General features: G+C 37.6%; 2 protein-coding genes across 2 annotated transcripts in view; one reads left to right on the forward strand and one right to left on the reverse strand.

Annotated features, from left to right (window-relative positions):
• Positions 1-723: 723 nt before the first annotated feature.
• Positions 724-3,546, forward strand: pdzk1ip1 (PDZK1 interacting protein 1). The gene is made up of 4 exons (XM_084415911.1): positions 724-928; positions 1,062-1,176; positions 1,983-2,063; positions 2,297-3,546. The coding sequence occupies exons 1-4, from the start codon at positions 862-864 to the stop codon at positions 2,367-2,369; spliced, it is 336 nt and encodes a 111-aa protein (XP_084272037.1). The 5' UTR covers positions 724-861; the 3' UTR covers positions 2,370-3,546.
• A 565-nt stretch (positions 3,547-4,111) lies between these two features.
• Positions 4,112-15,856, reverse strand: part of patj (PATJ crumbs cell polarity complex component) — a 126,020-nt gene continuing 114,275 nt past the window's right edge. The window contains exons 41-50 of the mRNA XM_084417002.1: positions 15,007-15,154; positions 13,471-13,557; positions 13,036-13,159; positions 11,775-11,812; positions 11,568-11,690; positions 11,275-11,379; positions 7,416-7,519; positions 7,178-7,301; positions 5,269-6,128; positions 4,112-4,975 (exon numbers count right to left, since the gene is read on the reverse strand). Coding sequence (XP_084273128.1) covers positions 5,982-6,128; positions 7,178-7,301; positions 7,416-7,519; positions 11,275-11,379; positions 11,568-11,690; positions 11,775-11,812; positions 13,036-13,159; positions 13,471-13,557; positions 15,007-15,154 — 1,000 coding nt within the window. The 3' untranslated portion in view covers positions 4,112-4,975; positions 5,269-5,981. The remainder of the gene's footprint in view (positions 4,976-5,268; positions 6,129-7,177; positions 7,302-7,415; positions 7,520-11,274; positions 11,380-11,567; positions 11,691-11,774; positions 11,813-13,035; positions 13,160-13,470; positions 13,558-15,006; positions 15,155-15,856) is intronic.

The following is a 15,856-nucleotide window of genomic DNA, read 5'->3' on the forward strand; positions in this document are numbered from 1 at the left end:
TCATGTAACCATAGATGCCAATAAAGAACCTTTATTTTAAAGAGTTCACAGTAATACTTGCATTTATGCATGTGAATTTACTTACAATTCAATGTTTTATCAGTTCATGCATTTTCCGAGAATCAAACCAATGACCTTGGTGTACACCATCCTCCGTTCACCTTGTAGGAACGCTTCTCAGGGATGAAAACCTAAAAATGTCCTGAGATAAACACATTAATGTTATGCTGAATGTGGAATAATTAACTCCGGACTGTTAAATTATAAAAAAAAATAATAGACACCTGAAGTGTAGTGGTCAAAACACAGATCAGAGTCAATTATAAAGCTTGCTTGTTTTTACTCTATAGCTAAACTGTAACTTCCACAGGAGCAAAGTGGCACTGGTGGGTTTAATGTGTCTTCAATGATCTGTTACTAATTGAAAACCGTGGAATGCTAACCAGACAAATTCCGTAATCGCGGGAATCTAAAGACTCACATTAGCGGCTTATGTAGCGTCTTCATTTCTTAAATCTGCACGGTGGGATAGGACTTCCTCCACTGGATTAACAACTCTACCGTCATCTTGAGAACAAAAACAGCAGTATTTATGGAAGCCATGAACATTTATGTAGTTGATATCAGATATGACTGATAACAGTTGAATCGGATGATCATATTCACATGCGCTCGTCACATCTCTGTTATCCCTTTGCGATGCACTGGGTAAATGATTGACTCGACCTGGATGGACCACTGGGTGTTGTCTTTTCTTCCATTGAATTTCAGATAACTGTTTCCTGGTTAGAGAAAAGCAGGGATTCAGGTCTGAGCGTTTCACATTTAAACACATTTTTGCGAATCTAAAGAGGAATAAACATGGGGAAACCAGTCGCTGTGCTTCACTGGCTTCTGCTCACACTGGGACTAGCTGCGGCTCAAGCAGGTACAGCCTTTACACGTTTATTTATTAATTTTTTGCAGGGAAATCTAGAAAAAAAAAGCATCAAGCATTTAAAGTGAGGTTTTCAATAGTTTTAGGTATTTTAACGTACAGTTTTATCATGTGTCTCTTTTAGAGAAAGCAGAGCAAACTCTGCCCAACTGGCTTACAGGAATCATTGCCGTTGGGGTGTTCCTCTTTCTCATCTTCATCGCCTTCCTTGTAAACAAAGCATGGTGTGAAACCCCAAGGTAATCTGTTGCCACGCTGAAATCAGTAGCATTTTTAATATTAAGGGTACAGAGTTTTCCTAAAAAGGACAGTTCAGACAATTTATTCACCCTAAGGTCGTTCCAAACCTGTATGACTTTCATCTGTTTTTATTTATTTGTTTATTTTTTATATAGATATAGGCCTATATGTATCGCATAGGAAAGTCAATCATGACGATGCGTAGCCTATATTGCCAGAACTTTCATTTTTGGGTGCCTTAAAGTTTTAAGTACAATCAACTTGGCTGTTTAAGTCATTTCAACTTAAATTACATTAAACGGACTTAAAATGAGTTGAATCTAGTGTAAATATAAAAAAGTTGAAAATTGCTCAACTTATTTTGATGAGTTAAAACAATGTAAAAATATATGTTGTCGTCATATTGTCAATTGATCAACTTGTCAACATATTGATCACAGTGATTTTGGGTTCCCCGAAGAAACCTTTCCACAAACAGTTTTTAAAAGAACCTTTTTTGTGTGAAGAACATTTTAATGATCTAAAAAGAACCCTTTTCCTTTTGTGCAATGAAAGGTTTCTATGGATGTTAAAGGTTCTTCGTGGAACCATAAATGCCAATAAAGAACCTTTATTTTTTTTTAAGTGTATAATATCCTTAATTTTTCTCATTATTAATTTGTTTTAAATGAAAGTAATAAAGTAATTCATGTTTATTGATCTATATAGGCTGGTACACATAATACACAATTCTATTTAGCAACTAGTTTCCAAATCTGGTGTGTTTAAACACCACATTTTAATCCGTTTTTCTTTTTGACTAAAGCAAATCAGAAGCAGTCGTACCCAACGAATACGCCATGACCAATGGATCATCAACCCATGAAACCACTCTTGACGCAGTCAGGTAATAATACTAATACAGCCGTAATAAAGCGATTCAATACTATAAATAGACATTCCTGGGGAAAACAGATAAACTATCATTACTGATACTGCTCATGCTGTTTATATGGCCTGAAATCATGTTCAACCTGAAGAAACACCTCATCTGATTATGTTAATATAATGTTAATGATTAAAATAGTGAATATTCCCTTTAAAATGCTATTAACACTGGACCTGGCACTTGTTTTTCAGGAGCAGCGACGGCCCTAACGCATATGAGAGCGTGATCGTTCACCAAACTGACGAAAAAGTGACCGCAATGTAATTTCAAGGAAATGTCCACAATTAGCAGAGTCAGCACACCATGTTAACCTTGCGTTCTGTTGAAATAAGTTATCATTTTAATGGCTGACACAGCTCTTTCTTGTAAGTTTAGCAGTGATTTTTGTAGATTTCTTTACAAAAAATTCTCTATACATTAACTAGTTCATTCTAAAGGGCATTTGTTGATGTACCAATTGTTAACATTATTTAATATTAGAAATTCAGTATCTTACAGATATTTGTTGTGCAAGACTCTTTCAAAAAATAATTAAAAATCAATATACTTTTTGGACGTTAGGAATTTTAATGTTTTTGAAGTACGTTTCTCTTCTGCTCACCAAGACTGCAATTATTGATAAAAAAATACAGTAAAAACAGTAATATTGTGAAATATTACTACAATTCAAACCATCAGCTTTCTATTTGAATATATTTTAAAATGCAATTTATTCCTGTGATTTTCAGCATTATTAGTCCAGTCTTCAGTATCACATGATCCTTCAGAAATCATTCCAATATGCTAATTTGCTGCTCAAGAAACATTTTCTATTAATGTTTAAAAAACGTTTGGTAACACTTTACTTGAAGGGGTGTGCATAAGACTGACATGACACCTTCATAATCATGATATGACACATGTCATGCATATGAAGGAGGTTTTATGCATGTTTATGACAACTGTCATTTAATGTCATTCGCTCAATAATGTCATTGTTAATGCAAAGATAACATTGTTTGACAACTTGACATAAACCAATACATCATAACCTGTCAGTGTCTTTGTCATGACAACTTGACATTACCAAGACAGCATAACCTGTCATAAATATGTCATAAACAAGCAGATTAATCATCAAACTTAAGAAACCACTTAGCTTTATGGGTTAACATTACATTATATTACTGACCACTTTTTTTTTTTCCAGTGGTACAAATTGAATTTGTCATAAAAAAAAAAGTGGTCAGAAATATATTCATGACACAATTATAATGGTATCATGACAGCCAATGTCAAAACCAACCACATGACAGTTTAATGTAATGTTAACCCATAATACTAAGTAGTTTAAGTTTGATGATTAATCTGCTATGTCATCATGTCTATGACACATTTATGACAGATTATGATGTATTGGTTTATGTCAAGATGTCATAAAGAAAAATTCATAATTGAGAGAATGACACTTAATGACAGTTGTCATAAACATGCATAAAACCTCCTACATATTCATAACATGTGTCATGTCATGATTATGAAGGTGTCATGTCAGTCTTATGCACACCCCATTCAAGTAAAGTGTTACCAAACGTTTTGTGGAAACCAGGACACTTTTTGATGTAAAGAAAGAACAGCATTTATTTGGAATAGAAATCTTTTGTAACATTATACGTCTTTACTGTCACTTTTGATCAATTTAATGCATCCTTTTTCAATAAAATTATTTCTTTCAAAGAATTTTTTTTTTTAAATCTTACTGACCCCAAACATTTAAATAGTAGTAAACTAATGCAGAAATGGCTGGTGTGAAGGTTTTTCGTGCCTTAAAAATTCAAATAAAACCTAATGATAATTTTACAGGTAAAGATCTGAAACAGGCAGAGATTTCTCTTTATAATCTTTTTTCCCACAGACATCAGAATTTAGAAGTCAAAAAATATGTTTAAAATTGAAATAACTTTATTTTCTGACACTTTAGATAAATTCTACTTGTCCAAAATAAAGCCACAGACCATAATGACCACTTTTGTAAATGTTAATAAATCAGCTTTATTCCAGGCTTCGATCTGTATCTTATGTATGAATTCAACTAAAAGGTTTCTTTGGACTTTAAAAACATTACACTGACAGAAAAATGGCCGATATAACGGTGTCACTACAGCGTTAACCTCGACCGCTGAGTCATCTGAGTGCGAGTTGAAGAATCATATGATTCAAGCCCAAATGTAAAGATCTAGTGGAAGGTAGCGGACTGGGGTGTTGCATTTTCTTGAAGGATAAAGGGGAAGACAGGCAATCTTTTTAAAGGGACGCAGCGCTGGACAGTTCAGAACACACTGTCCACATGGCACGAGAATTCAAGAGGCATAGTATGCTTACGAAATCCTAGTGGAGACGACGGTCTGGACGAGGCTTCCATACGCTGTCTACAACCTGGAGAGGTCTGATAGTCTCTCAAGAGCCTGCTACACTTCCTCTAGGACAGACACTGACACAGGATATCCTCATATTGTGACACACAGACACACACGGTGTCAAACTAGGATATGCGAGACATCTTCATGAAGACAAAAGTGATGCAAAAACACCCTAAAAAGGAAATAAATTACATATTTACAATGAAATGACAAAGGTGTGCAATTGAATTACAAATGAAATTACAAAAACGTAATAAAAAACTATGTTATTCATAAGGATTTCTGTCATTTTTGAAATCTCGATACACAATAGCAACATGATACAGTGGACTAGCTCTCCCAGAAATTAAAATAGTCATTATTTGTGTCATTCCAAACCCGTATGGCTTACTTTCTTCTGTGGAACCTAAAAGGACATATTTTGAAGAATGCTAAAGCTGCTTTTTTCCATACAATGAAAGTGAATGGGGACTGGGACAGTCACGCTCCAAAAAGGACAAAAATGTTGAAGCCATGTAATAGCTTTATGTGAAGAACTGTTTGAAATTTTAATTTCAGGAAAGATTGTAAGGGAAAAACGACTTACAATAATAGCTTTGTGTGCAGAAGACAAAATGTCAGTCTATTCCTCTCGAAAAGCAAGCATACGACTTCCAAAGAGTTGAACTGTAGCGCACGAGTCAACTTTTGAGATACTTTAATGGGTATTTATGTCATTTCTGAAGCTCAAAACTTCCAGTCCCCATCCACTTTCATTGTATGGCAAAGAGCAGCGTGAACATTCTGCAAAATATCTCATTTTAAGCTGCACAGAAGTCAGTCATACCAGTTTTTGAAATACTCACAAAACTACCCTGCAATGTAAAGATTTTGATTGAAATGATACTAATATCTAATACTAGCTAAACAAAACATCCCAACACAGTATGATCTGCCTGTTTCAAGGCACGTCTATCGTCCCTTATTAACGCTCGTTCATGAATTCATCTCTATTCATCAGATTTCTTGAAAATAAGGCGGGTTTGTCGAGTACGTATTCATTTTAACTACACGAAACAAAATCGGGACAACCACACTAAAAGTTGTCATATGTGCACTGAAATGATATCACTAATAAAGTGTGTGTTAGTGTGTCTACCACTGTAATTTTTCCTCCTGGTCTTGAGTTACCAGCACTCATTTCATCAACATAATCATCTGTAATATCGCCCCATAATTCACCGCTCACATTCACCAGTGGAGAGGCTACAGGTCCATGACTAAGACAAAGACGATACAATAAATTCCCTTTATGAGTATTTTTCTAATCGATTTCGATAGCAGGTGCACAAACAGTAACAGGCGCAGTTTAAACGATTGAGTGCAAACATTCTCCATATCAGGAAGTAAAGTGGCCGAATAACAGCCGTTGCTGACACAAAGAGTCTCTTTAAGATGTGTGAAAGGAATGTGTGTTTTTCAGTAGATGTAGTGTTTGTTAGGAGAGCACAGAGAGTGTGACGCTTCCCCGCTGCTTCTTCAGTATGGCCACGGCCTGCTCGTGTGTGACGCCCTCTAGACTCTCTCCGTTGACCGACAGCAGCTGGTCTCCACGCTTCAGACGCCCGTCCACTGCCGCTGCCCCCTGCAGGTAGGAGGACAACAGAATTATTTATTCATTTACAGAATTAAATGACCACAACTGACCATTATTATTTTCAATAATGCTTAACAGATCATTAAATGTACCAAATTTTTTTAAACAATATTTAAATTATATATATATATATATAAAAAATGTTTCATATGTCCAAGGACCCCTGCACGGCATTCACAGACCTCCAGAGAGGTTGGTAGAGTCATTAGAAAAATCATATCAGGTAAACACAAAACATGCATTGTTTCTAGGAGAATATGAAGCGTCTTATCTCTGGATATGTGTGTGTGTGAAACCGAGCTCTGTGCTGCTCCCTGGTGGCCACAGCGCAACACTCACCTTTAAATATTGTACAGACATTACTGGTGCAGGGTTCTGAACATATCACAGAAAAATATGCAAGTGTCTGCAAATGTTTTTATTTTATAAGCCGGTAATAAAAAAGCAATATTACTTCATTTATATTGCTTAAACATATACGACATTCCAGTGCTCTTTTAGAATTATTTATATACTATTATATTTTTTAATTAATATTTTTTGGTTTCATTTAGTCATTTTCATTGTTTTTTGTAATTATTTCCATTAAACTGTAATTTATTTATTTCTATTTCAGTTTTAATAATTTTAGTACTTCAACTTAAATGTATTATTTCTCTCAGCTGAAAAGGAATCATTTAAAATGTTCAGTTTCAGCTTTTCATCTAATATTTATAGTTTCAGTTAACAATAACAACACTGCTACAATTTATATTGCTTAAGCAGCTAAAATATATTTAAAATGTCAAATAAACTTAATTGGCCAAAACTATCAAAAATCGTATTTAGTACAATTAGAAAATGAAGAGACAGGATGGGAGAATGGGATAAATAGGATGTTGCGAGCTGGATTCAAAATGTTGTTGCCCACATGAGCAACACGTCTCCATTTATCAGAGCACGTGTGCTTCCCACTAGGCCATGGCTCTGGTGTCCAAGTACATTTAGTTTAATTTCATCTGTAAATGAAGACAGACCTTGATGATCCTAAGAATTACCTTGCTGAAGACTGTTTTAACGTAGATGGGCAGATCTCCATGTGGACTCCCAAAGCCGCCAACGATACTGAAGCCCAGCCCCTCTGAGCCCTTCTCCAGAGTGATGATCTTTGGCTTGGGCGTCCTGTTAAAATCACGCAAACACAGGACAAAATCATATGCAATCAGCTGAGACTACTGTAACAGAATGTGTGAAAGTCTTGTTGTCATGTGACTGCTGGACGGTGATGTCACTCACTCTGGTTCCACCGGCCGGACCTCTGGGTTGGTGCTGGGGGTGGAGCTACTGGACAGACTCTCCACCTGACTGGCTATGGCACTGATGTTGGTGTCAGCCACCACCTGTCAATCACAGACGGACACCGTCAAACATTACAGTTCGATTAATGACTTAATGTTCTGAAACCCACTGGAGGTGTTTACTTTCATTCAGACGTGTGTGTGTGTTTTCACAAATGACTGTCTGCCTGTAGATAACAGAAAACTGCTCTCTATGTTGTGTGTGTTTTGGCACTGAAATGCATCCTAACAGCCCTTTAATGTTCTTCTTGGCGACTGTTGGCGAATGATCGCTTGGGCGCTGTTCATCAAACCTCGGTCTCCTTCATCAGAATCAAAAATGCCTTTTCCTGTCATGTTTCATTTACATTTTCCTCTTCCATTAAACTCTGGGCTTGCTATGAGGGCAGTGGTATATTAATTTGCATATTTAATTAACGGCAAGGCAATTAAAAGTAAAATACACAACAATAAACAAAAGCTAATTAATAAACAAGTCAAAAACAGGAGAGAAACACTCCCAAGTCATCACAGTTGCTATCTCACATACACCTACTGACGGAAAGAGAAAGACAGAAAGAAGCAGAAAGAAAGAGACAGAAAGAAAAAGACAGAAAGAAAGAGATAAAAGAGCAAAAAAAGGATGAAAAAAGAGATTGAGAAAAAAAAAAATTGAAAAACAAAAAAAGAATGATAAAAACAAACACGAGCAAGAAAAAAAGTGGTTAAAAAAAAGACAAAAAGAGCGGGAAAAAGAAAGAAAGAGTGATAAAAAAGAAAGATAGTTATTGTCCATACAAAACTCTCTGCCACGTTGCTAGGGTGTTTTAGGTGGTTGCTAGGGTGTCAGGGTAAATAGCCTATAAATGACTGATAAATGGCGGAGTTTTTTGTTTTAAACAAGTCCTGTAATTAATACCAGGGCAGTTGCTATATAGTTGGTAGATGTCATTCTGGGTGTTTGCCAGGGTGTTGCTATGGTGTTCTGAGTGGATGCCATGGCACTGCAATGCAATGACATTTCAGAGTGTTCTAAGTAATATTGACTACGTTACTATGCTATGTGTTGCTATGCTGCTGCTAAGGTGTTGCTATGTTGTTGCTTTGGGGGTCTGAGTAGTTTTCTCACACTTGTTTGATCCAGCGGATAAGTTGCAATGTGGTTCCTATGAGGTTTGAGTGCTTTTTAACACACTGGTATGCATTTGCTGGGTTTTCTGAGGTATTTTAACACACTGCTATGCCACTGCTAAAGTGTCGCAATGCTGTTACAAGGGGTAGTTTTTTAGCACATTTTACTGTGTTGATACTAAGGTGTTGCTATGCAGTTGAAGTGGTTTTCAGCACGTTGCTATGCTTCAAGTTGCTAGTGGGCTTCAGTGGCCCTGTTTACACCTGGTATTAAGATGTGTTTTGGTCGATACATATATATATATATATATATACATATATATATATACATATATATATATATATATATATATATATATATATATATATATATATATATATATATATATATATATATACATACATACACACACACACACACACACACACACACACACACATACATATATATATATATACACACACACACACACACACACACACATATATATATATATATATATATATATTTTTTTACTACGTTACAAACAGCAGGCATCTTCCTCCGAAATGCATTTATTGTGTTTCGTCTAAACGCTCTGAGGCGCAAGTACTTTATTATATACAAAAATAATTATATACAGTGGCTTCTCCAACTTTTCTTAGTGATATTTAGCACCAGTTTATCAGGAAGTAACGATTTTGTTCTCTTCAACTCACTGGATGGAAACGCTGCTTTATTCGCAAATGTTTTATGCGATATTCCCATTTTACACACAAGTTAAATTCACAACTTTGGATGGAAACTTAGCTAATGTGGGAGAGTTTGTGAAAGATAAATACTTCAGTAGGGTGCAACATTAAACTTCTCAAAGAAAAGCACATGATCATGGCCAGAATGGCTTTGCAGGGGCTAAAAATGCTATAAAACAACAAAACAGAATCAAATTGTCTGATTTCTGTGACATGAGTAATAGCATAGGGCATTACATGTGTCCAATTAAACATATAGCAGCCAGAGAGAGAGAGAGAGAGAGAGAGAGAGAGAGAGAGAGAAAAATGCTCTCTCAAACGAGTGAAGAGGGAATGAATGAGCGAGCGAGAGAGAGTGAGTGTGTATGTGTGTGAGAGAGAGAGAGCTAAACAATAATTGCTCTCTGAGCTGCTGTAATCAGGGCTTTGCAGGCTGGGCTCCCCTGTTTAAAAGCCCTGTGCATTCCTCCTGGAACCGCGCAGATAACGGCACATTTGCATAAAGAACTGGGATTATCTGGCAACCCGCGTGCAACCGCCGCACAGCTGCACACGGCTGATAACAGCCCAGTGACACAGCACCAACCACTCTCACACACACACACACACAACCATGAGTCCAAACAAACACACACTCACACATATACACAGCACACTGTCCTTCGATGCACCGACTCCGCTAACACACACTGATAACCGTACAGAACATATACACACGGCGGCTCTGCATAGCAATAACAGCACACAATACAAGCGTGTATACACACATCACTGATACTACATGCAAAAATGCTACAATACACCACTTACAAAAAAAGTACCATGGTAATACCATGGTATTCTTAGATGAGCAATTTTTCTGTACCATGGTATCTGATATCTACCAACAATGCTAACAGTTCTCATATACGAACTCCACATGCAAACTTAAGGTGCTATTATCAAACTGGCGGTGGGTTACGGGAAATTTCTGGGGATTAAGAAGAAACCCACCAAACAACTCCTAAAACATTTGAAATAAATGTGGGGGATATCGCGCACCACACCAGACGGGTCGGAGGGTCTGTTCAGCGCCAGCGGCTTCTTTAGAGCTCGACTTCAACCCACGGACTGTCTGCCGTGATCCTGTTAACAAGTACACTGTCTTTAAATCACATTACCTAATGCGAGTTCCCTCATTAGCTAGTCAGCGAGCGAGAACGCTGTAGCTAATTTGAATTGTGGGTGCACGACTGGCAGCCTTGGCACTTCGTTAAACTAGCTTATCAAAAACTGTTTAGAAGAAGAGTCAAAGTCAGTACGTAAACTTCTAGCAAATCAAACTAAGTTTCACAAATCAAATAATTTATAACGCAACACAAGGGGGCGCTATAGACCATATGTAGCCCCGCCCCTTTTCAGCTCTGCGCTCGTTGTGTTCTGTCTTCCGGTTTGTATTTCCACAGCATGAAGGTAAGATCTTACAGATTTATAAATGAGCCGCTCATTTTAAAATCTTCCCGGTCTACAGACATTTATTCTGCCTTCCGCTTCAAACATTACAATACTCATGATAACGTTCGTTAACTCTACAATAAGTAAAATCACTTCATCAGTTAATAACACTTCGACAGCGATGTCATGGAAATATACAGAGCTACCGCAAAAACGAAAGTACAAACACAATATTCTAAACTGTCATATCAGACAACAATTTGAAGAAAATCTTGCTGAGCAAATTAGTTAAAATAAGTTACCGCAAAAGTAACGCAAGAAATGCACGTTAAGTACGTACAATGGACTTGCCGAAACGACAGTGCCTGTTTTTGGCCCTAAAGTACTTTGCCAGAAATTGGTTGATTTGTTTGCCATGGTCTACATCATTAACTAAGCCACTGCAAATAAACGCGAAGAGTTAACATCTGAAAGTTTGAGACATTTAATGAACAAACAGTATTATTGAGTGCAACGTTTACCTGGAGGACGATGGTGCCGTAGGCATTCTTCAGTATATTTACGACGTCTCCGTGAGTCAAGCCATCCAGAGACTGAGAATTGATGCTCACAATCCTGTCACCTACCTAAGAGAGGTACATTAAAGGAAAAATGCTTGAAATTCATTCACATGGATACAAACCCAATCCCCAGCAGCGCCCTTCACACCCAAACCACTGTATAATGCTTAATCAACAACTCTCAGCCTGATTTACACAAGACTAATGTGGAAAGTGAGCAACAGAAAGGAACGGGAAAAGAAAGGATGATGTACTTTGAGGCGATGCGTCTTGGCAGCCACGCCATTGGCCTGGATCATGGCAATGAAGATGGGGATGTCGCCCAGCGGACTGCCCTTACCGCCCGCTATACTGACACCCAAAGCGTCGGTGGGACCCTGAGAAAGCAAGACAAAGTCACTGCTGAGGGCGCACTAAAAATTCAACTCCTGAGCACTATATAAAGAGGCAAACAATCTTACCCGTGTGATCTCCACTGTCCGAACGCCTGGCTCTATCCCTGGAGGGATAAAATATCAGACACTAACTTTCAGAAAACAACCCTTCAAGAGATTGAAATGTTTTAATCCAGTTTCGTTAATTAGAAATGTAACTATTATGAGTTCCACAATGAGGAACACAACAGTGGTAAAGCTCATGCATTGGTCATGTAGGTTGGAACTAGAGACACAATATATCCAGATAAATTGGCCAAAATCCATTCATTTTGTGTCTGACCATAACTAAATCTACTTGGTTGATGTGTGTGAGTTAGTCACTGCCACAATAACCCAAACAATCATGTTAAATGGGACCACAGGTTTAAAATACATCCGCGAAACATTCGCCCCTGATTTGCGTACTTTCATAAAGTATGTTTCTATACAAAGGGTACTGTTGTGGCCAGAAAATGGTTGATTTGTTTGTTACATGTGAATATTTTGGTACCTGAACCTGAATCCGCAAGAATTTAGAATTAGTAACGAAACCAAAAGTTAAGAAGTGTTATAGGCAAACTATATAGGCAGTTATAGGCAGTGTGCATACCAATATATCTGACAGATTACCAGTATTTTTTTAGCCATTTTGTGTTTATCAGCGTTAACTATACCTACTTTGTAGATCTGTACCAGTTCCAGCAACAGGTAAAAGTGTTATGTATTAACTTGCATTATATAAATATTCCCAGACTGAACCCCACAACAAGTGACCCATGAGCTACCGCTCGATGGCAATAAAAGTGGTTGCTAAAAGATGGCTTAAGGTGCGATCACATTAGAGAAATTTTGGGGCAAAAAAGGGCCATTTTTATTTTTTTAAATATAATACAATACATATAATACTTTTATTGTCAATAGTGTAGTGATGTATGAAGCACAGCTCACAAAGTCATTTAAGTTTCAAAGCAAGCAACTTTCTACTGCATGGGGAAAACTTTCGCCCTCACGCAAAATGACCAAACACATGGATGTCTAATGACATGACAGCATTTCACCTTTGAAATTTCACACTGAACAACGGTAAATGTGACTGCAACTTTACTTTAAATAGACTAAGAATAAACCATTTCCATTCAAACAACAGAAGAGAACAAATCACAAGCACGCTCTTAACTATAGAGGCACTCTCTAAGCACCAGCGCTAGCTGTCGACAGATAAGAAACGTGTTGTTTTAAGGCTGATTTATGGCGGTTTTATGGCTGTTTCCTGGTACTTTCAGTGCTAATGTGGTGCGAGAAGTACCTGTGCTTTTATTGTTGGGCTCGCTGATATTTCGGCTGTTGTTGTTGAGGGTTTGAGAAGGGACAGGGGCCACAGCAGGGGGCGTGGGGGTTGGGGTGCTGCTGTTGGCGCTCACGTGGCTCATCTACAGGAGAAAGAGTTAGCTGAAGGTGCTATCCCATACACAAATATAGAACATACTTATGTCATCGCACATTCATACGTCTCGGTTAGTGACATGACGTGAGTGCATGCTGATGTGCAGACACAGACTCCCTTTGCTTTTTCAAGCAGTATGGATGAGTAACACACACACACATGCCCACAGCAATACACCGCTGGTTGGCCCGTCCGCTATCATGCACTATCGATTGGGTTAGAGTTCGGCATGCTGGACTCCTGGTTTATAAGACGTGGCAGGGAAGCCCGACAAGGTGTCGGACGCGGGCTACACACCTGACTTCCCTGGGACGTGCGTCTGGAAGAGATCCAGGAGGCAGCCTTCAGTCGGCCCAGTTCCAACAGCACCTTGCCCCTGGCGCACTGCAGGATCACAGCAGCACACACGTTGACGCACACACACGTTTGGCATTGTGGCCTGTCTTCTTGCTCATATCCTCTCAAACACACTTTCACATACTTTCGAGAACCTTCACATACATGCAAAGACCTGATGCCACAGCACAACATCTCGTCTAGAGAGCTTGACTCAAGCCAACCCCATCGAGCTGAACTCCACAGGGAGGGTACAGGCAAATATCACGGGCTCAATGCAACCTCATTCAGGCCAATATTTCCCACAATTCCACCAACTCCAACAATAATAGACACTATTTTTGTCCTGTTCAGAACAACATTATTGTTGAGGCCTTTTCACACACCCAAATGCGACTCCAAAAGTGTTGTAAATGGCATCACAAATGGACAATTTTACAATGTATTATATATATGTATATTTGAATCTCGACACACATCAGAGTTGTTGCCAGTAGAATAGGCGAAGCCTTAGAAACGTGCCAGGAGGGGGGGCTTTATAGCGACACCTTTTGCCAAAAGTATTTATAGTGTGTGTGTGTATATAAATATATATATATTTATTGTGTGTGTGTGTGTTTTTACATAAACCAAACAAAACGTGAAAACACAATTTTGTTGTTCAATTAAACATTAATTTAAGAAAAAACATTTTTAATTTACAGATAAACAAGATCATTTTACAGATTTGGAGGTAATGCTGTTGCTTGATGATGGATTGCATCAGTTCAAATCACTGGGGAACGCTGGAGTGAACCAAGTAAAAGGCCCTTAACTGTTGGTTTACACTTTAATTTCAATGTCTCAAAACTTAGAGAGAGGTTGGGCTGGATATTGTTTAACATCACTTTCAAGCACATTGCTGGGGAAAACTGATATGCTGATATCTAAGCTGACCATTGCAAAAACTGCTATTAACTAATCTGATGCTACGGTTTAAACTGAAAAAAAAAAGAGAAAAAGACTAGAATACCGTTAAATGAAATGTGGTTTAGTCTGGACACGCATGCGTCTGAACCACATCTAAACAGATGAAACAGGTGGGGTAGATGCCACATTTAATTTGACCTGTAAGCTGACTCTATATCTATATGGTGTCTACCCTGACCATTATAAATGTAAGATACATAAAATACAGTGTTATCATCACTTGAAATTAATTATATATTATGTTCTTAACATAACACTTCGGGCACCACAACAGCTTCAAGCTCTTTTAAGAGAAATAAACGTTTTTGCGATAAAACCTCTTTGCACACATTACTGTGATTGCTGTAAAACAAAATGTTTAAGTAAGAATTCAGACATTGTTTATAAACAGCACAGACCTCAACGACCTTCAAATACACAATCAAACGGCGACACCTAGTGGCAGCATCACGCAGCTGCCGCTCCAACTAAATCTGCTCATGTAATCCGGTTTTGGGCTTTGGGTTTTAGTATTCAGGCAGAGCTCACCTTGAGAATGGCGGCGACGGTCTCCTGTGAGGCCTGTCTCATGTCCTCTCCATCCACAGACAGGATCTGATCACCCTGCATCAGTCTGCCGTCCAGATCAGCCGCTCCACCCTTCACCACATCTGAGATGAACACACCCTTACCATTTCTGAAGAGAGCGAGGAAAGGAGAAAGAGGAAGTTTAAGGAGACACCCATTCTTGTTGTTTAATTATTTCATATTTTTTAAAGTTATTATTGTATTGTACGTGACATGCGGAAAAATATATATATACTGTATATATCGTGGCCACAAATTAAGAATTTGTTGCTACGATTTATTAATTCGCTTCTTTGTTTTAGTAAATCATGGCCACACTGAACTAATTTGTTCCCTCATTTTAATTTAACTTAAACAAGGGAACAAATTAGAACAGCATGGCCACGATTTAGTAAATCTAGGGAACAAATTATTATATTGTGTGCATGATTTACTTAAAACGAGGGAGTGAATTAGTAAAACATGCTAACGTATTAGTAAGTGATGGGAATACAATATACATATTTTTTCCCTGCATGCCATGTTGGGGGATCAGCAGTATTATGCATTTTATTATTATATTGTAAAAATTATTGCATAGTGCCTTTTTTTTTAAAATTATTATTGTATTATGCATTTCTTCCTATTATTTTATTTGAAAATTATAATTGTATTGTGCATTTTATTTTATTGTATTATTTGAAAATTCTATTGTGCATTTAATTTTATTTGAAAATGATTCCATTGTGCATTTTGTTTTATTTTATGTTAAAAGTATTATTGTACTATTATTTCACTTTAAAATTATAATTGTATTGTGCATTTAATATAT

Source organism: Rutilus rutilus (genome assembly GCF_951802725.1).
Source record: "Rutilus rutilus genome assembly, chromosome: 8".
Classification (NCBI taxonomy): Eukaryota; Metazoa; Chordata; class Actinopteri; order Cypriniformes; family Leuciscidae; genus Rutilus; species Rutilus rutilus.

Excerpts from the sequence above, each read along its gene's own strand:
- pdzk1ip1 (XM_084415911.1), top strand. The coding sequence starts at position 862 with ATGGGGAAACCAGTCGCTGTGCTTCACTGGCTTCTGCTCACACTGGGA. Across the intron at positions 929-1,061 it reads ACTAGCTGCGGCTCAAGCAG|AGAAAGCAGAGCAAACTCTG; the intron begins GTACAGCCTTTA and ends TGTCTCTTTTAG. Across the intron at positions 1,177-1,982 it reads GCATGGTGTGAAACCCCAAG|CAAATCAGAAGCAGTCGTAC; the intron begins GTAATCTGTTGC and ends TTTTGACTAAAG.